General features: G+C 39.7%; 1 protein-coding gene across 1 annotated transcript in view; it reads left to right on the top strand.

The window, feature by feature from the left end:
• Nucleotides 1–16,440, top strand: part of TDRKH (tudor and KH domain containing) — a 271,287-nt gene extending 254,847 nt beyond the window's left edge. The window contains exons 12-13 of the mRNA XM_053719713.1: nucleotides 14,939–15,430; nucleotides 16,388–16,440. Of these exons, the coding sequence (XP_053575688.1) occupies nucleotides 14,939–15,430; nucleotides 16,388–16,440 (545 nt within the window). The remainder of the gene's footprint in view (nucleotides 1–14,938; nucleotides 15,431–16,387) is intronic.
• The last annotated feature ends 1,371 nt before the right edge of the window (nucleotides 16,441–17,811 follow it).

Here is a 17,811-nt window from a genome sequence, read left to right as displayed (position 1 = left end):
GATCGCGTAGGGGGCAGTTTATATCTTTTTGCGGAGGCTTCGATTAGAGACGTTCAGGACCCTTGGGTTCTGGAGGTTATCGCCCAGGGTTACAGGATAGGGTTCAAGACTCATCCGCCCAGGGACAGATTCCTCCTGTGAAACCTATCAAGACCAAAAAAGAGAGATGCCTTTCTAGAGTGCGTGAGGGATCTCTCCTCTCTCGGAGTAATTGTATCAGTACCTCTGGCAGAAAGAGGTCTGGGGTATTATTCAAACCTTTGGAGACGATCAGGTCTATACTATCCCAACAGATCTCTCTGGACAACTGAACGAGGGAATACCTCTCTTGGTGGATCTGTCCGGGCCGACTGTCCCAGGGGACATCCTTCTTGAGACCATCCTTGGAGATTGTGACCACAGACAGACAGGAAGGCACAGGGCAGTGGACTTGAGAGGAGTCTCTTTTCTCCCGATCAATATTCTGGAACTTCGAGCTATCTTCAACGCTCTGAGGGCTTGACCCCTTCTGGGGTTGTCCAGATTAATCAGATTCCAGTCGAACAACATTAACTCAGTGGCTTACATCAACCATCAGGGGGAACGAGAAGCTCCCTGAGGGAAGTATCTCTTATTCTGGAATGGGTGGAGACCCACAAATGATCGCTCTCAGTGATCCACATTCCGGGTGTGGACAACTGGGAAGCAGATTTTCTCAGCAGGCAATCGTTTCATCCGGGGGAATGGTCTCTCCATCCCGAGGTGTTTGCGGAGATCTGAATCAGATGGGAGACACCAGAGATAGATCTCATGGCGTCCAGACTCAGCTTCAAGCTACCCAGATCCCCAGGCAGAGCTGATAGATGCTTTAGCGGTGCCTTGGGAGTTCAACCTGGTCTTCCACCGTTGCTTCTTCTACCTCGAGTAGTGGCCCGCATCAAGCAGGAGCAAGCTTCGGCTATTCTAATTGCTCCGTCGTGGCCGCGGAGTGGTTTGCGGATCTGGTGGGGATGTCATTGTCTCCTCCATGGAGGTTATCTTGTTGCAGACATCTGCTGCTTCAGGGTCCCCTTCTACATCAAAATCTCGATTCTCTGAGGCTGACTGCGTGGAGATTGAATGCTTGGTCCTAGCCAAGAGAGGTTTTTCTGAGAAAGTAATTGATACTCATTCAAGCCAGGAAGCCGGTCACTCATCGCATCTATCATAAGGTGTAGAGGACTTACTTGTCCTGGTGTGAGGAACATGGATATCCCTGGCATATGGTTAGGGTATCCAGGAACCTGTCCTTCCTCCAGGATGGGTTGGAGAAGGGACTTGCCGCCAGTTCCTTAAAGGGACAGATTTCGGCTTTATCTGTACTGTTACACAAGAAGCTTGCGGAGCTTCCTGATATTCATTCCTTTGTTCAGGCTCCGTCTAGGATCAGACCTGTCTTTAGAAATTCCGCTCCCCCTTGGAGCTTAAACTTGGTACTTAAAATTTTGCAGAGGGCTCCGTTTGAGCCTATGCATTCGCTTGACATTAAAATTCTTTCCTGGAAGGTTCTATTGCTACTCGCTGTTGTGTCGGCACGCAGAGTGTTTGAGTTGGCGGCCTTGCAATGTGAGCCTCCTTACCTGTTTTTTCACGCCGATAAGGCTGTTCTTTGCACTGGTTTGGGATTTCTTCCCAAGGTTGTGTCGAATCGTAGCATCAATCAGGAGATAGTTCCTTCCTTGTGTCCTAACCCTTCTTCTTCAAAGGAAAGGTTACTTCATAAATTGGATGTGGTTCGAGCCTTGAAGTTTTATCTTCAGGCCACAAAATAATTCAGACAGACTTCGTCTTTATTTGTTGTGTATTTGGGGAAGCGCAAGGGGCTTCCACTTCTCTGTCTTTTTGGTTGAGGAGCATTATTCGCTTGGCCTATGAGACAGCGGATTACGGCTTACTCAACTAGGCCTCTTCATGGGCTTTTAAGAATGAGGCCTCTATGGAGCAGATTTGTAAGGCGGCTACTTGGTCCTCCTTACATACTTTTGCTAAATTTTACAGATTTGATGTCTTTGCTTCAGCAGCTTCTGGGAGAAAGGTTTTGCAGGCTGTGGTGCCCTCAGATTAGGGTCTGCATCCTTTTGCCCTGCCGTTTTTTCCATTCAGTGTCCTCTAGAGCTTGGGTATTTGTTTCCCACAAGTAATGAATGAAGCCGTGGACTCTCCTCCCATTAAGATGGAAAACATAAATTATGCTTACCTGATAATTTAATTTCCATCTGTGGGAGGAGAGTCCACGGCTCACGCCCATTTCTCCGGTGGGCGGACCTAAATTTATTTTTGTTCTTCTGGCACCATTTATAACCTGATATTTCTCCTACTGTTCCTTGTTCCCTTGGCAGAATGACTGGGGGATGAGGGGAGTGGGGGAGGTATTTAAGCCTTTGGCTGGGGTGTCTTTGCCTCCTCCTGGTGGCCAGGTTCTTAATTCCCACACGTAATGAATGAAGCTGTGGACTCTCCTCCCAAAGATGGAAATTAAATTATCAGGTAAGCATAATTTGTTTTCATGATGGTGGGGATACACAAGTCCCACCCTGCTTTACCTTTCCTGATTCTCTATTTTGGTCACATGTATGACTGAGTTGTACAGGGCAGTGAGAGGGATTAAAAGCTCTGGTATGTTGGTAGTTTTTGCCCCCTCCTAATGGTCTGGAGTTTAATCCTACAAGTGAAGGATCATGGACTCTCACCATCATGAAAGAAATAATTTATCAAGTACACTTTTATTTTACCTGAATTATCATGTCCCATGTCTGCGCCAAGAAAGCAAGGGAGTCCACTTCCAAAAGTAGGTTTCATTTGGCTAATATGTATTAAGAAAATAAGAGTAGTTTAAATCATTCAAAGGGATCTTTCAATCCTGAGAATAGGAAATCAAGGTTAATCCAGATGTACTTTATTGTGTATTATACAGATTCAGGTGTAATATATTTTGTTTTGATCCTATATGTGGAATTTTTGTATATGCACCATATTTGTGAATAAAGATTATCTATTGCTCATATAGAACAAAAAAAGCAAAATAAATAGCGTATACCAAACTTATCCAGGTTTCACTAGCAAAAGACAGGGAATTCAGCACTCTTTTTATACTTTTATATCAAATATTTACATTTTTAAAGTGCACATATAGAGCATAACATATCTATTTTCACACAGTATAGTACAACAGATGGCAACACATACATATTTCCTTCCAAACTCCTGTAATACTAATTAAGTGCTGTACCATTTCTTATGTCAGTTGACTGAAAAGCATAGCTCCATCACACATTGTTTAACTGTCCATTAGATGAGTACTGTCCTGCATGTAACAAACTTTCAGGTAGATTACGAGTTATGCGTTGCGGCTTTTAACGCTGAAAATGGCAATTTCAACGTCATGACAGTAATGCAGCTATTGCGAGTCGTGTCGGTTTAGCTATACCGCAAGCATTTTAGCCTGTAACCCAACATCGATTCCACATTAAAAAAAAATAAGTTTTTGCGTGGGATTTTCATAGCTCACGGTATTACAGGTTGTACGTTGAGGCTAAAATGCTTGCGTTACAGCCTATACTGACACGATCCATACCGCCATCTGAAAGCAGTAGTTATGAGTTTTGTGAAACATTTTAGTGGCACAAAACTCCTAACTAAAGTGTTACAAAGTACACTAACACCTATAAACTACCTATTAACCTCTAAACCGCCACCTCCCCCATCGCAAACACTATATTAAACCTATTGACCCCTAATCTGCCACCCACATTGTGACTATGAACCCCTCGAGTGCTAATGACGGCTCTGAGCCGTCACAAATTGTCTCAGTCAGGTGCTAATGACGACTCAGAGCCGTCACTAGCACTCTCCCACTTTGAGGGAGATCTGGGGGCTCCCACCAGCTCCTATACCGGCGATCGGGCCTGCGTAGTGACGGGCATCGCCGGGGCTTCACGTTACGCGCAATGACGTGATGAAGTCACTGTGCAACTTTATTTAACAATAACAATGTTAAATATAGAAGCAGGGGGCATGCTGCTTAGAAGCCTGTATCTCAGGCATCTAAGCAGCTGCAGACCCCCAAGACCCACTGTTGGAAAGGTAATCGTCTAACCTTTCCAACAGTGTAAGTCTTGGGGATCTGAAATAATAATTAAAAAAAAAAGTTAAAAAAAAATATAAAATAAAAAAACCTTTAAAAAAACCTTAGCACCCAGGTGGAAAAGTGCTTAGCACTCAAAGGGTTAAATACATTTCTTTCATGTAATTGGCAAGAGTCCATGAGCTAGTGACGTATGGGATATACAATCCTACCAAGAGGGGCAAAGTTTCCCAAACCTCAAAATGCCTATAAATACACCCCCTCACCACACCCACAATTCAGTTTTACAAACTTTGCCTCCTATGGAGGGGGTGAAGCAAGTTTGTGCTAAGATTTCTACGTTGACATGCGCTTCTCAGCATTTTGAAGCCCGATTCTTCTCAGAGTACAGCGAATGTCAGAGGGATGTGAAGGGAGTATCACCTATTGAATGCAATGATTTCCCTAACAGGGGTCTATTTCATAGGTTCTCTGTTATCGGTCGTAAAGATTCATCTCCTACCTCCCTTTTCAGATCGACGATATACTCTCATATACCATTACCTCTGCTGATAACTGTTTCAGTACTGGTCTGGCTATCTGCTATATGTGGATGGGTGTCTTTTTGGTAAGTATGTTTTTTATTACTTAAGACACCCCAGCTAATATAAAGTTCTAAATATATGTATTGTACTTATATTTGCCATGAGTCAGGTTCATGTATTTCCTTGTGCAGACTGTCAGTTTCATATTTGGGAAATTAAACATATTAAGAAATATTTTTTTCTTACCTGGGGTTTAGTCTTTTTTCAAATTGACTACTTTTTACTTTCAAATTGCGGGCAGTATTAGGCCCGCGGGTGCGCCAAATACTAGACTTTATTGTGTCATTCTTGGCGCGAGAATTTTTTTGGCGCGAAAAGTACGTTCGTTGATGCTAGTTCGTCACTTCCGGCGTCGTAGTTGACGCGGGAGTCTTACACACGGTTACGTCGTTAGTAACGCAAGTGTGTCATTTCCGGAAGTTGTTGGCGCCAAAAAATTTTCTCTCACGTTGGGCATCATACTTGCCGCCAAATTTTTCAGTAGTTTTATACCCCATTGCTGTTTGCCTCTTGCCTTTTTGTATGTCAGAGGGCTATGCTGTTTGCATTTTTTTTCCCATTCCTGAAACTGTCATATAAGGAAATTGATAATTTTGCTTTATATGTTGTTTTTTCTTTTACATTTTGCAAGATGTCTTAATCTGATCCTGCCTCAGAAGTATCTGTTGGAACGTTGCTGCCTGACATCGGTTCTACCAAAGCTAAGTGCATTTGTTGTAAGATTGTGGAAATTGTATTTCCGAATGTCATTTTTAATAGTTGTCATGATAAACTTTTACACGCAGAGAATGTATCCATCAGTAATAGTGCATTGCCAGTTGCAGTTCCTTCAACTTCTAATGTACATGATATACCTATGAATTTTAAAGAATTTGTTACTGATTCTATTCAGAAGGCTTTGTCTGCATTTCCGCCTTCTAATAAACGTAAAAGGTCTTTTAAAACTTCTCATAAAGTTGAAGAAATTTTAAATGACCGGCAACATAATGATTTATCCTCCTCTGATGAGGATCTATCTGATTCAGAAGATCCTTCCTCAGATATTGACACTGACAAATCTACTTATTTGTTTAAAATAGAGTATATATTCGTTCTTTGTTAAAAGAAGTGTTAATTACTTTGGATATTGAGGAACCTAGTCCTCTTGACATAAAGACTAGTAAGCGTTTAAATGCTGTTTTTAAACCTCCTGTGGTTACTCCAGAGGTTTTTCCTATTCCTGATGCTATTTCTGATATGATTTCTAAGGAATGGAATAAGCCAGGTACTCCTTTTATTCCTTCTTCAAGGTTTAAAAAATTGTATCCTTTACCAGCAATTTCTATAGAGTTTTGGGAAAAAATCCCCAAAGTTGATGGGGCTATTTCTACTCTTGCTAAACGTACCCCTATTCCTATGGAAGACAGTACTTCGTTTAAAGATTGTTTAGATAGGAAACTTGAATCCTATCTAAGGAAAGCCTATTTATATTCAGGTCATCTTCTCAGGCCTGCAATTTCTTTGGCTGATGTTGCGGCTGCCTCAACTTTTTGGTTGGAAAATTAGCGCAACAAGAGTTGGATTCTGACATATCTAGCATTGTTCGTTTACTGCAACATGCTAATCATTTTATTTGTGATGCCATTTTTTATATTATCAAAATTGATGTTAGATCCATGTCTTTAGCTATTTAGGCTAGAAGAGCTTTGTGGCTTAAATCTTGGAATGCTGATATGACATCTAAATCTAGATTATTATCTCTTTCTTTCCAAGGTAATAATTTATTTGGTTCTCAGTTGGATTCTATTATTTCAACTGTTACTGGAGGAAAGGGGGTTTTTCTGCCTAAGGGTAAATCTAAGGCTTCTAACCGTTTTTGTTCCTTTCGTCAAAATAAGGAACAAAAATCTAATCCTTCCCCCAAGGAATCTGCTTCCAATTGGAAGCCTTCCTCAAATTGCAATAAATCCAAGCCATTTAAGAAACCAAAGTCAGCCCCTAAGTCCGCATGAAGGTGCGGCCCTCATTCCAGCTCAGCTGGTAGGGGGCAGATTAAGGTTTTTCAAGGATTTTTGGATAAACTCTGTCCAAAATCAATGGATTCAGAGCATTGTCTCTCAAGGATATCGAATAGGATTCAGAGTAAGACTTCCTGTGAGAAGATTCTTTCTCTCACGTATCTCAGCAAATCCAGTAAAAGTTCAGGCTTTCCTGAAGTGTGTTTCAGACCTGGAGTCTTCAGGGGTAATCATACCGGTTCCTTTTCAGGAACAGGGTCTGAGGTTTTATTCAAATCTATTCATTGTCCCAAAGAAGGAAAATTCATTCAGACCAGTTCTGGATCTGAAAATTTTGAATCGCTGTGTAAGAGTACCAACTTTAAAGATGGTGACTATAAGGACTATTCTGCCTTTTGTTCAGCAAGGACATTATATGTCTACAATAGACTTGCAGGATGCATACCTTCATATTCCAATTCATCCAGAACATTTTCAGTTCCTGAGATTCTCTTTTCTAGACAAGCATTACCAATTTGTTGCTCTTCCATTTGGCCTTGCAACAGCTCCAAGAATCTTTTCCAAGGTTCTAGGTGCCCTACTGTCTGTAATCAGAGAGCAGGGTATTGCGGTGTTTCCTTATTTGGACTTATTTTAGCTCAGTCTTTACATTCTGCAGAATCTCACACGATCAACTAGTGTTGTTTCTTCAAAGACATGGTTGGAGGATCAATTTACCAAAAAGTTTCTTGATTCCACAGACAAGGGTCACCCTTTTAGGTTTCCAGATAGATTCAGTGTCCATGACTCTGTCTCTAACAGACAAGAGACGTTTGAAATTGGTTGCAGCCTGTCGGCACCTTCAGTCTCAGTCATTCCCTTCAGTGGCTATGTGCATGGAAGTTTTAGGCCTCATGACTGCAGCATCGGACGCGATTCCTTTTGCTCGTTTTCATATGAGACCTCTCCAACTTTGCATGTTGAATCAATGGTGCAGGGATTATACAAAGATATCACAGTTAATATCCTTAAATCCCAATATTCTACACTCTCTGACGTGGTGGTTAAATCACCAGCGTTTAGTTCAAGGGGCCTCCTTTGTTCGGCCAACCTGGACTGTGATCACTACAGACGCAAGTCTTTCAGGTTGGGGAGCTGTTTGGGGATCTCTGACAGCACAAGGGGTTTGGAAATCTCAAGAGGCAAGATTACCAATCAATATTTTAGAACTCCATGCAATTTTCAGAGCTCTTCAGTTTTGGCCTCTGTTGAAGAGAGAATCATTCATTTGCTTTCAGACAGACAATATCACAACTGTGGCATATGTCAATCATCAGGGTGGGACTCACAGTCCCCAAGCAATGAAAGAAGTTTCTCGGATACTTGCTTGGGCGGAATCCAGCTCCTGTCTAATCTCTGCGGTGCATATCCCAGGTGTAGACAATTGGGAGGCGGATTATATCAGCCGTCAGACTTTACATCCAGGGTAGTGGTCTCTCCATCCAGATGTGTTTTCTCAGATTGTTCAGATGTGGGGTCTTCCAGAGATAGATCTCATGGCCTCTCATCTAAACAAGAAACTTTCCAGTTACCTGTCCAAGTCCAGGGATGTTCAGGCGGAAGCAGTGGATGCACTGACACTTCCTTGGTTTTATCATCCTGCTTACATTTTTCCGCCACTAGGTCTGCTTCCAAGAGTGATATCCAAAATCATCATGGAACAATCGTTTGTGTTGCTGGTGGCTCCAGCGTGGCCACACAGGTTTTGGTATGCAGATCTTGTTCGGATGTCCAGTTGCCAACCTTGGCCACTTCCATTAAGATCGGACCTTCTGTCTCAAGGTCCGTTTTTCCATCAGGATCTCAAATCATTAAATTTGAAGGTATGGAAATTGAACACTTAGTACTAAGTCATAGAGGTTTCTCTGACTCCATAATTAATACTATGCTACAAGCTCGTAAATCTGTCTCTAAGAAGATTTATTATCGAGTTTGGAAGACCTACATTTCCTGGTGTTCTTCTAATAAATTTTCTTGGCATTCTTTCAGATTTCCTAGAATTCTACAATTTCTTCAGGATGGTTTGGGTAAGGGTTTGTCTGCAAGTTCCTTGAAGGGACAAATCTCTGCCCTTTCTGTTTTATTTCATAGAAAGATTGCTAAACTTCCTGATATTCACTGTTTTGTACAGGCTTTAGTTCGTATTAAGCCCGTCATTGAATCAATTTCTCCTCCTTGGAGTCTTAATTTGGTTTTGAAGGTGTTACAGGCTCCTCCATTTGAGCCTATGCATTCTTTGGACATTAAACTACTTTCTTGGAAAGTGTTGTTCCTTTTGGCCATCTCTTCTGCTAGAAGAGTTTCTGAGCTATCTGCTCTTTCTTGTGAATCTCCTTTTCTGATTTTTCATCAGGATAAGGCGGTTTTGCGGACTTCATTTAAATTTTTGCCTAAAGTTGTGAATTCTAACAACATTAGAAGAGAAATTGTTGTCCCTTCCTTGTGTGCTAATCCTAAGAATTCTATGGAAAGACCCTTATATTCTTTAGATGTGCTAAGAGCTTTGAAATATTATGTTGAAGCTATTAAATATATATATTTTCGGGTCCTAGGAAAGGTCAGAAAGCTTCTGCTATTTCCTTGGCTTCTTGGTTAAAGCTTTTGATTCATTTAGCTTATTTGGAGTCGGGTAAGACCCCGCCTCAGAGAATTACAGCTCATTCTACTAGATCAGTCTCCACTTCATGGGCTTTTAAGACTGAAGCTTCAGTTGATCAGATTTGCAAAGCAGTAACTTGGTCTTCTTTGCATACATTTACTAAATTCTACCGATTTGATGTATTGCTTCTTCCAAAGCAGTTTTTGGTAGAAAAGTTCTTCAGGCAGCTGTTTCAGTTTAATTCTTCTGCTGATGTTTTAAGTTTTTCTTGTCATTAAAAGATTAAATTTATTATTTGGGTTGTGGATTATTTTTTTAATGGAAAATGGCTGTTTTTTATTTTATCCCTCCCTCTTTAGTGACTCTTGCGTGGAGTTCCATATATTGGGTATTGATATCCCATACGTCACTAGCTCATGGACTCTTGCCAATTACATGAAAGAAAACATAATTTATGTAAGAACTTACCTGATAAATTCATTTCTTTCATATTGGCAAGAGTACATGAGGCCCACCCTTTTTATGGTGGTTATGATTTTTTTGTATAAAGCACAATTATTTCCAAATTTCTTTGTTGATGCTTTTTACTCCTTTCTTTATCACACCACTACTTGGCTATTCGTTAAACTGAAATGTGGGCGTGGTGAGGGGTGTATTTATAGGCATTTTGAGGTTTGGGAATCTTTGTATATCCCATACGTCACTAGCACATGGACTCTTGCCAATATGAAAGAAATTAATTTATCAGGTAAGTTCTTACATAAGTTAGGTTTTTATTAACCCCTAATCTGCCGCTCCCGACATCAACGACAATAGTTATTAACCCGTAAACCTCCGGCCTCCCACATCTCCGCAACTAAATAAACCTATTAACCCCTAAACCTCCGCCCTCCCACATCTCCGCCACTAAATAAACCTATTAACCTCTAAACCTCTGGCCTTCCACATCGCAAAACACTAAATTAAACTATTAACCCCTAAACCTAACACCCCCCTAACTTTTAAATTAAAATTACAATATAACTATATTTAAATAAATAAAAACTTACCTGTGAAATAAAAATAAACCTAACATTAAACTATAAATTAACCTATTCTTACTATTCTAATAAAATAAAAAATACTACCAATTAAAAAATCTAAATTACAAATTTAAAAAAGCCTAACACTACGAGAAAAATTAAAAAATCTAAAATTACAAAAAATAAACACTAAATTCCGAAAAATTAAAAACACTAAGCTTACAAAAAATAATAAACAAAGTTATCAAAAATAAAAACAATTACACCTAATCTACTAGCCCTATAAAAATAAATCCTCCCCAAAAATAAAAACACCCCCTAGCCTACAATAAACTACCAATATCCCTTAAAAGGGCCTTTTGTATGTCATTGCTCTAAGTTAAACAGCTTTTTACCTGTAAAAAAATATAAAGTCCCCCCAACAGTAAAACCCACCACCCAACCAACCCCCCAAAATAAAAAAACTAATTCTAAAAAAAAACCTAAGCTACCCATTGCCCCTAAAGGGGCATTTGTATGGGCATTGCCCTTAAAAGGACATTCAGCTCTTTTTCATTGCCCTTAAAGGGCATTTAGCTCTTTTTTAAAAGCCCAAACCCTAATCTGGAAAAAAGAAAACCACCCCAAAAAATTAAAAAAAACCTAACAGTAACCCCAGAATATCTACTCATGGTTGCTGAAGTCTAGACATCCAGGCGGCGAGAAGTCTTCATCCCGGCGGAGCGGCGAAGACATCCAGCGCGGAGCGTCCTCTTCATATGGCCCCCGCCATACACTGAAGCTTCAATGCAAGGTAGCTGTTTCAAAATGGCATACCTTACATTCCTATTGGCTGATTTCATTCTTCATATTCAAATCAGCTGATTTGAACAGACAACAGGATTTCAGTAGCTCTCATTCTATTGGCTGTTTTGAATTTGAATAATCAAATTAGCCAATAGGATTGCAAGGTACGCCGTTTTGAAACAGCTACCTTTCATTAAAGCTTCAGTGTACGGCGGGGACCTATGAAGAGGACGCTGCGCGCTGGATGTCTTCTCCGCACTGCAGGGATGAAGATAGAAGACGCACCCGCGATGGACGAAGATGTGGTCGCCTGGATGAAGACTTCTCGCCGCCTGGATGTCCGGACTTCAGCAACCGTGAGTAGATATTCTGGGGTTAGTGTTAGGTATTTTTTGGGGTGGGGTTTTTTTTTTTTAGATTGGGGTTTGGGCTTTTAAAAAAAGAGCTAAATGCCCTTTTAAGGGCAATGAAAAAGAGCTGATGGGTAGCTTAGGTTTTTTTTAGAGTTTTTTTTATTTTGGGGGGTTGGTTGGGTGGTGGGTTTTACTGTTGGGGGGACTTTGTATTTTTTTTACAGGTAAAAGAGCTGTTTAACTTAGGGCAATGCCCTACAAAATGCCCTTTTAAGGGCTATTGGTAGTTTATTGTAGGCTAGGTGGTGTTTTTATTTTGGGGGGGGTATTTTTATAGGACTATTAGATTAGGTGCAATTGTTTTTATATTTGATCATTTCGTTTATTATTTTTTGTAAGCTTAGTGTTTTTATTTTTCGTAATTTAGTGTTTATTATTTTTTGTAATTTTAGATTTTTTAATTTTTCTCGTAATGTTAGGTATTTTTACATTTGTAATTTAGATTTTTTTAATTAGTAGTATTTTTATTTTTTACAAGAAAGGTTAGGTTAATTTATAGTTTAATGTTAGGTTTATTTTTATTTCACAGGTAAGTTTTTTTATTTATTTAAATATAGTTATATTGTAAATTTAATTTAAAGTTAGGGGGGTGTTAGGTTTAGGGGTTAATAGTTTAATTTTGTGCAGAGATGTGGGAGGCCGGAGGATTAGGGGTTAATAACTTTATTATAGTGTCGGGGAGCAGCAGAATAAGGGTTAATAACTTTATTATATTGGTGGTGATGTTGGGGAGCGGTGGAATAGGGGTTGTTAACTTTATTATAGTGGCTGTGATATTGGGGAGCAGCGGAATAGGGGTTAATAACTTTATTATAGTGGCTGTGATGTCGGGGAGCTGCGGAATAGGGGTTAATAGCTTTATTGTGTTGGAGAGCGGCGGATTAAGGGTTTCTAACTTTATTATAGTGGTGGTGATGTTGGGGAGCGGTGGAATATGGGTTAATAACTTTATTATAGTGGCTGTGATGTTGGGGAGCAGCATAATAGGGGTTAATAACTTTATTATAGTGGCTGTGATGTTGGGGAGTGTCGGAATAGGGGTTAATAGCTTTATTGTGTCGGAGAGCGGCGGAAAAGGGGTTAATAACTTTATTATAGTGGTGGTGATGTTGGGGAGAGGTGGAATAGGGGTTACTAACTTTATTATAATGGCTGTGATGTTGGGGAGCGGCTGAATAGGGGTTAATAACTTTATTATAGTGGCTGATGTCGGGGAGCGGTGGAATAGGGGTTAATAACTTTATTATAGTGGCTGTGATGTCGGGGAGCGGCGGAATAGGGGTTAATAACTTTATTATAGTGACGGAGATGTCTGGGAGTGGTGGAATAAGGGTCAATAACTTTATTATGTAGATCGGTGATGTGGAGGTGGGCGGGGATGTCCGGGGGTGCGCACGGACGCGTGCACGGGAGGGCAGGCGCGTGCACAGGGAGGGAGCGGGTGGGAACCGCTACACTACAGAAAAAGTTAGAGTACAAATTTTTTTAAAAAAAATGATAAAAAAGTAAAAAGAAAAAAGATCAGGCAGGTGCTGGGGGTTGGTCTGGGGGGGGAAGCTACACTACAGAAAAAAAAAAATGCAAAAAAAAAAAAGATGGCCCCCAATAAGACAGATGGGGAGGGTTAGAGAGCTGTTTTGGGGGGGATCAGGGAGGTTGGGGTGCTACACCACAGCATATGTAAATTTCTGCCAGTACTTAAGATGGCAGGGACAATTGTGGGGTGGGGGAGGGAAGGGAGCTGTTTGGGAGGGATCAGGGGGTCTGATGTGTCAGGTGGGAGGCTGATCTTTACACTAAAGCTAAAATTAACCCTGCATCTCCCTACAAACTGCCTAATTAAACCTTTCACTGCTAGCCGTAATACACGTGTGATGCGCAGCAGCATTTAGCGGCCTTCTAATTACCAGAAATCAACGCCAAAGTCATATATGTCTGCTATTTATGAACAAAGGGGATCCCAGAGAAGCATTTGCAACCATTTGTGCCATAATTGCACAAGCTGTTTGTAAATAATTTCAGTGAGAAACCTAAAATTGTGAAAAATGTAAAGTTTTTTTTTTTTATTTGCTCGCATTTAGCGGTGAAATGGTGGCATTAAATATACCAAAATGGGCCTAGATCAATACTTGGGGTTGTCTACTACTCTACCTCTAAAAGCTCCCTACATGCTCCCTAATTAACCCCTTCACTGCTGGGCATAAAACACGTGTGGTGCGCAGTGGCATTTAGCAGCCTTCTAATTACCAAAAAGCAACGCCAAAGCCATATAAGTCTGCTATTTCTGAACAAAGGGGATCCTAGAGAAGCATTTACAACCATTTATGCCGTAATTGCATAAGTTGTTTGTAAATAATTTCTGTGAGAAACCTAAAGTTTGTGAAAAAGTGAACAATTTATTTTATTTGATCGCATTTGGCGGTGAAATGGTGGCATGAAATATACCAAAATGGGCCTAGATCAATACTTTGGGATGTCTTCTAAAAAAAATATATACATGTCAAGGGATATTCAGGTATTCCTGACAGATATCAGGGTTCCAATGTAACTAGCGCTCATTTTGAAAAAAAGTGGTTTTGAAATAGCAAAGTGCTTCTTGTATTTATTTCCCTATAACTTGCAAAAAAAGCAAAGAACATGTTAACATTGGGTATTTCAAAACTCAGGACAATATTTAGAAACTATTTAGCATGGTTGTTTTTTGGTGGTTGTAGATGTGCAACAGATTTTGGGGGTCAAAGTTAGAAAAAGTGTGTTTTTTTTCCATTTTTTCCTCATATTTTATAATATTTTTAATAATAAATTATAAGATATGATGAAAATAATGGTATCTTTAGAAAGTCCATTTAGTGGCGAGAAAAACGGTATATAATATGTGTGGGTATAGTAAATGAGTAAGAGGAAAATTACAGCTAAACACAAACACCTCAGAAATGTAAAAATAGCCCTGGTCCTTAAGGGAAAGAAATTGAAAAATGGCCTTGGTCCTTAAGGGGTTAAAAACTCTTTACCTTTTAGCTTCTTTTTCACATCGGTCAGGTTCTCCTTGACCACAGCATCAGTCACGTAGAACCTGACCGATGTGAAAAAGAAGCTAGAGGTAAAGAGAAGAAGATAAGGTAGAGAGTGTTTAAGAAAATACTGCATGGGACTTACACTCATAAGTTTTAACCTTTATCGCATTTTGATTGGGATTGAATGTTCATTATTACTAATGCCGTTACTGGGTTCCCTGTCTTTTGCTAGTGAAACCTGGATAAGTATGGTAATCACTATTTCTCTTGCTTTTGTTGTTCTATGTTTGTATATGCACCATTTAAAATTATGACAACTGTTCTTAAAGTGATTTACTGCACAGTCACATTCCCCACCACTACTATTTATTTATTGTGCCAGACGGTTCATTTGACTTATTGAGGTCAGATGTGGAGCATGTGGCTGCATCCAGTTTGGAACCCCCATGCAGACTGATGTCCACACCTCTAAATTACCCTGCATCCGCAGTGGAGGAGGAGAGCTTGGAGGAAGTAATTGCCAAAATCAAGATCAGCAATGATGAGAGATCCGTAGCCAGCTCAGAAACTACACCTCCTGCCCTTTCAAGTAACTCGTCTACTTTATCAAGTGATTCTTCAACCAGTTCCTCATCCAACTCCAGCAACTCTTCCAACAGCTCCATAGGACAGAGCTTACTCTCCTCTCCAATGGATGACAGCAGTATCTACTCCCCACGTGGCTGTTTTTATTACCTCACATCTGAAGAGACTTCCACCAGTACAGGATTCAATAGCTCCTCTTGTGATATCATTACTATTAGCTCAGAAAGTGAGGATGAACAGACCCAGACTGAAAAGGCTCGCTCTGGTGAGATGACAGTGGAGTTCAGTGGTACAAGGGTCAATTTCTTTCCTTTTACTTTTCCTTCTTGAATTGAACTTTACCTTGATGGCCTGGCTCTCTACACAAGTCTAACTTCACTCACACGGGTGCTCTTTCTACTTTATTAATGTAGAACAAACTGGATTATGTCATTGTTTGAGCAGGATAATTAACATGAAGGCTATGTAAATTTGACAAGATTTCAGGAAATCCAGCTATGTCAAAGCAGACACAACTACTATTCCGTTCTTCATTTGGAGGGCTCTAATACCCATTACTGCTTGAAAATCCCAGGAATTTGAGAGCCAACAATTATAGTTCTTAATTTCCATATATGTTTATATAAAATAAGTTCATAAATCAAATTATAATGTATTGGCTTTCAACATGGGTGGCTCATACGTTTTTAAATACATTTGACAACTCTTGTCCTAAGCATGAGCCAGTATAATGGATAAGTTAGGCCAAAGTTCCCAAATTATTCTTGGGAAACATGAATCATAATTGTAATTCACAACTTTATATTCATAAAAAATAATATAACAGTTAAATCAGAAGAATGTTAAAAAGCTGTGCTTCAACGTAAGATGGCATTTCAGTGTACTGCTTTCTCGCATATAAACTTGAAATCTGACAGATTTTTATACCTGAAGGTTGGGGGGAAAAAGGTCTGCTTTTAAACTTAAAAAGATTTCACTATAGTTTTGTTGTTTCATATAATTGTTTATGAAACAAAGAAATGTATGGTTCCTCACTAGACGAGTCCACATCAGGGGAAGTAAAGTTTCAGCTTCAGATATAGTTGATGTCTTTTTCTGTTTTTCTAGTTTCATCTATTTCGTTCCTAAACCTTCAGGTTTCTGTCAGCAGTTAAACACCTCACTCATCTTATTTCAGTCTATACCTTTTAAATGTCTACAACTCTCATGTGGTCTAATATTTCTTTTTTTGTTTGTTTCTTTGCAGATGCCCTTTTGAGTTCAGGAAGTGACGACGATGTAATCTTGGTAGAGGACTAGCTATAACTACCTCCCCAGTACTTCATGTTTTTGATGTTCTGGTTGCATCTTAATCCTACACCATGATGATACTTGCAGTTGCAAGTTGTGAATGTTTACTAATTGTTATGTATAATGTTTGCTCCAGGAGCCACAAAACTTTTTTTTTTTGTTAATAAATTATATGTGTGGCTTGTTTACCTTAAACAAGATTTCTTAGTACTTTATTCATCCACTATAATGCACTTTCCAGTTAGTGTTTAATCATCTCATACACTGTAAATATACGGTCTTTGTGATGTAGGTTAATTGTTGACCAGGCCTTACAATTTCAAATCTCATATAGCTTAAAGGGACACTAAACCCACATTTTTTTTCTTTCATGGTTCAGATAGAGCATGCCATTTTAAGCAACTTTTTAATTCCTATTATCATTTCTCTTGTTAAGTGTATCCAGTCCACGGATCATCCATTACTTGTGGGATATTCTCCTTCCCAACAGGAAGTTGCAAGAGGATCACCCACAGCAGAGCTGCTATATAGCTCCTCCCCTCACTGCCATATCCAGTCATTCTCTTGCAACTCTCAACAAAGATGGACATAGTAAGAGGAGAGTGGTGTTTTATAGTTAGTTATTTTCTTCAATCAAAAGTTTGTTATTTTTAAATGGTACCGGAGCGTACTATTTTATCTCAGGCAGTATTTAGAAGAAGAATCTGCCTGCGATTTCTATGATCTTAGCAGAAGTAACTAAGATCCACTGCCATTCTCACATATTCTGAGGAGTGAGGTAACTTCAGAGGGGGAATGGCGTGCAGGTTTTCCTGCAATAAGGTATGTGCAGTTAACATTTTTCTAGGGATGGAATTTGCTAGAAAATGCTGCTGATACCGGATTAATGTAAGTTAAGCCTAAATGCAGTGATTTAATAGCGACTGGTATCAGGCTTATTAACAGAGATACATACTTTTATAAAAGTGTAATATAAAACGTTTGCTGGAATGTTAATCGTTTTTATATATGTTTGGTGATAAAACTTATTGGGGCCTAGTTTTTTTCCACATGGCTGGCTTGATATTTGCCTAGAAACCGTTTCCTGAGGCTTTCCACTGTTGTAATATGAGTGGGAGGGGCCTATTTTAGCGCTTTTCTGCGCAGCTAAAATTACAGACAGAGACACTCAGCTTCCTTCTGCATGATACAGGACATCTCTGAAGGGCTCAAAAGGCTTCAAAAGTTGTGTTTGAGGAGGGTAACAACCACAGTAGACCTGTGGCAGTTGTTGTGACTGATTTTAAAAACGTTTTTGTCATTTATTATTCCGTTTTTGGTATTAAGGGGTTAATCATCCATTTGCAAGTGGGTGCAATGCTCTGCTAACTTGTTACATAC

The sequence above is a fragment of the Bombina bombina genome, chromosome 1 (genome assembly GCF_027579735.1).
Source record: "Bombina bombina isolate aBomBom1 chromosome 1, aBomBom1.pri, whole genome shotgun sequence".
Classification (NCBI taxonomy): domain Eukaryota; kingdom Metazoa; phylum Chordata; class Amphibia; order Anura; family Bombinatoridae; genus Bombina; species Bombina bombina.
The sequence above is the reverse complement of the archived record's forward strand: the minus strand, read 5'-3'. Positions and strand labels throughout refer to the sequence as shown.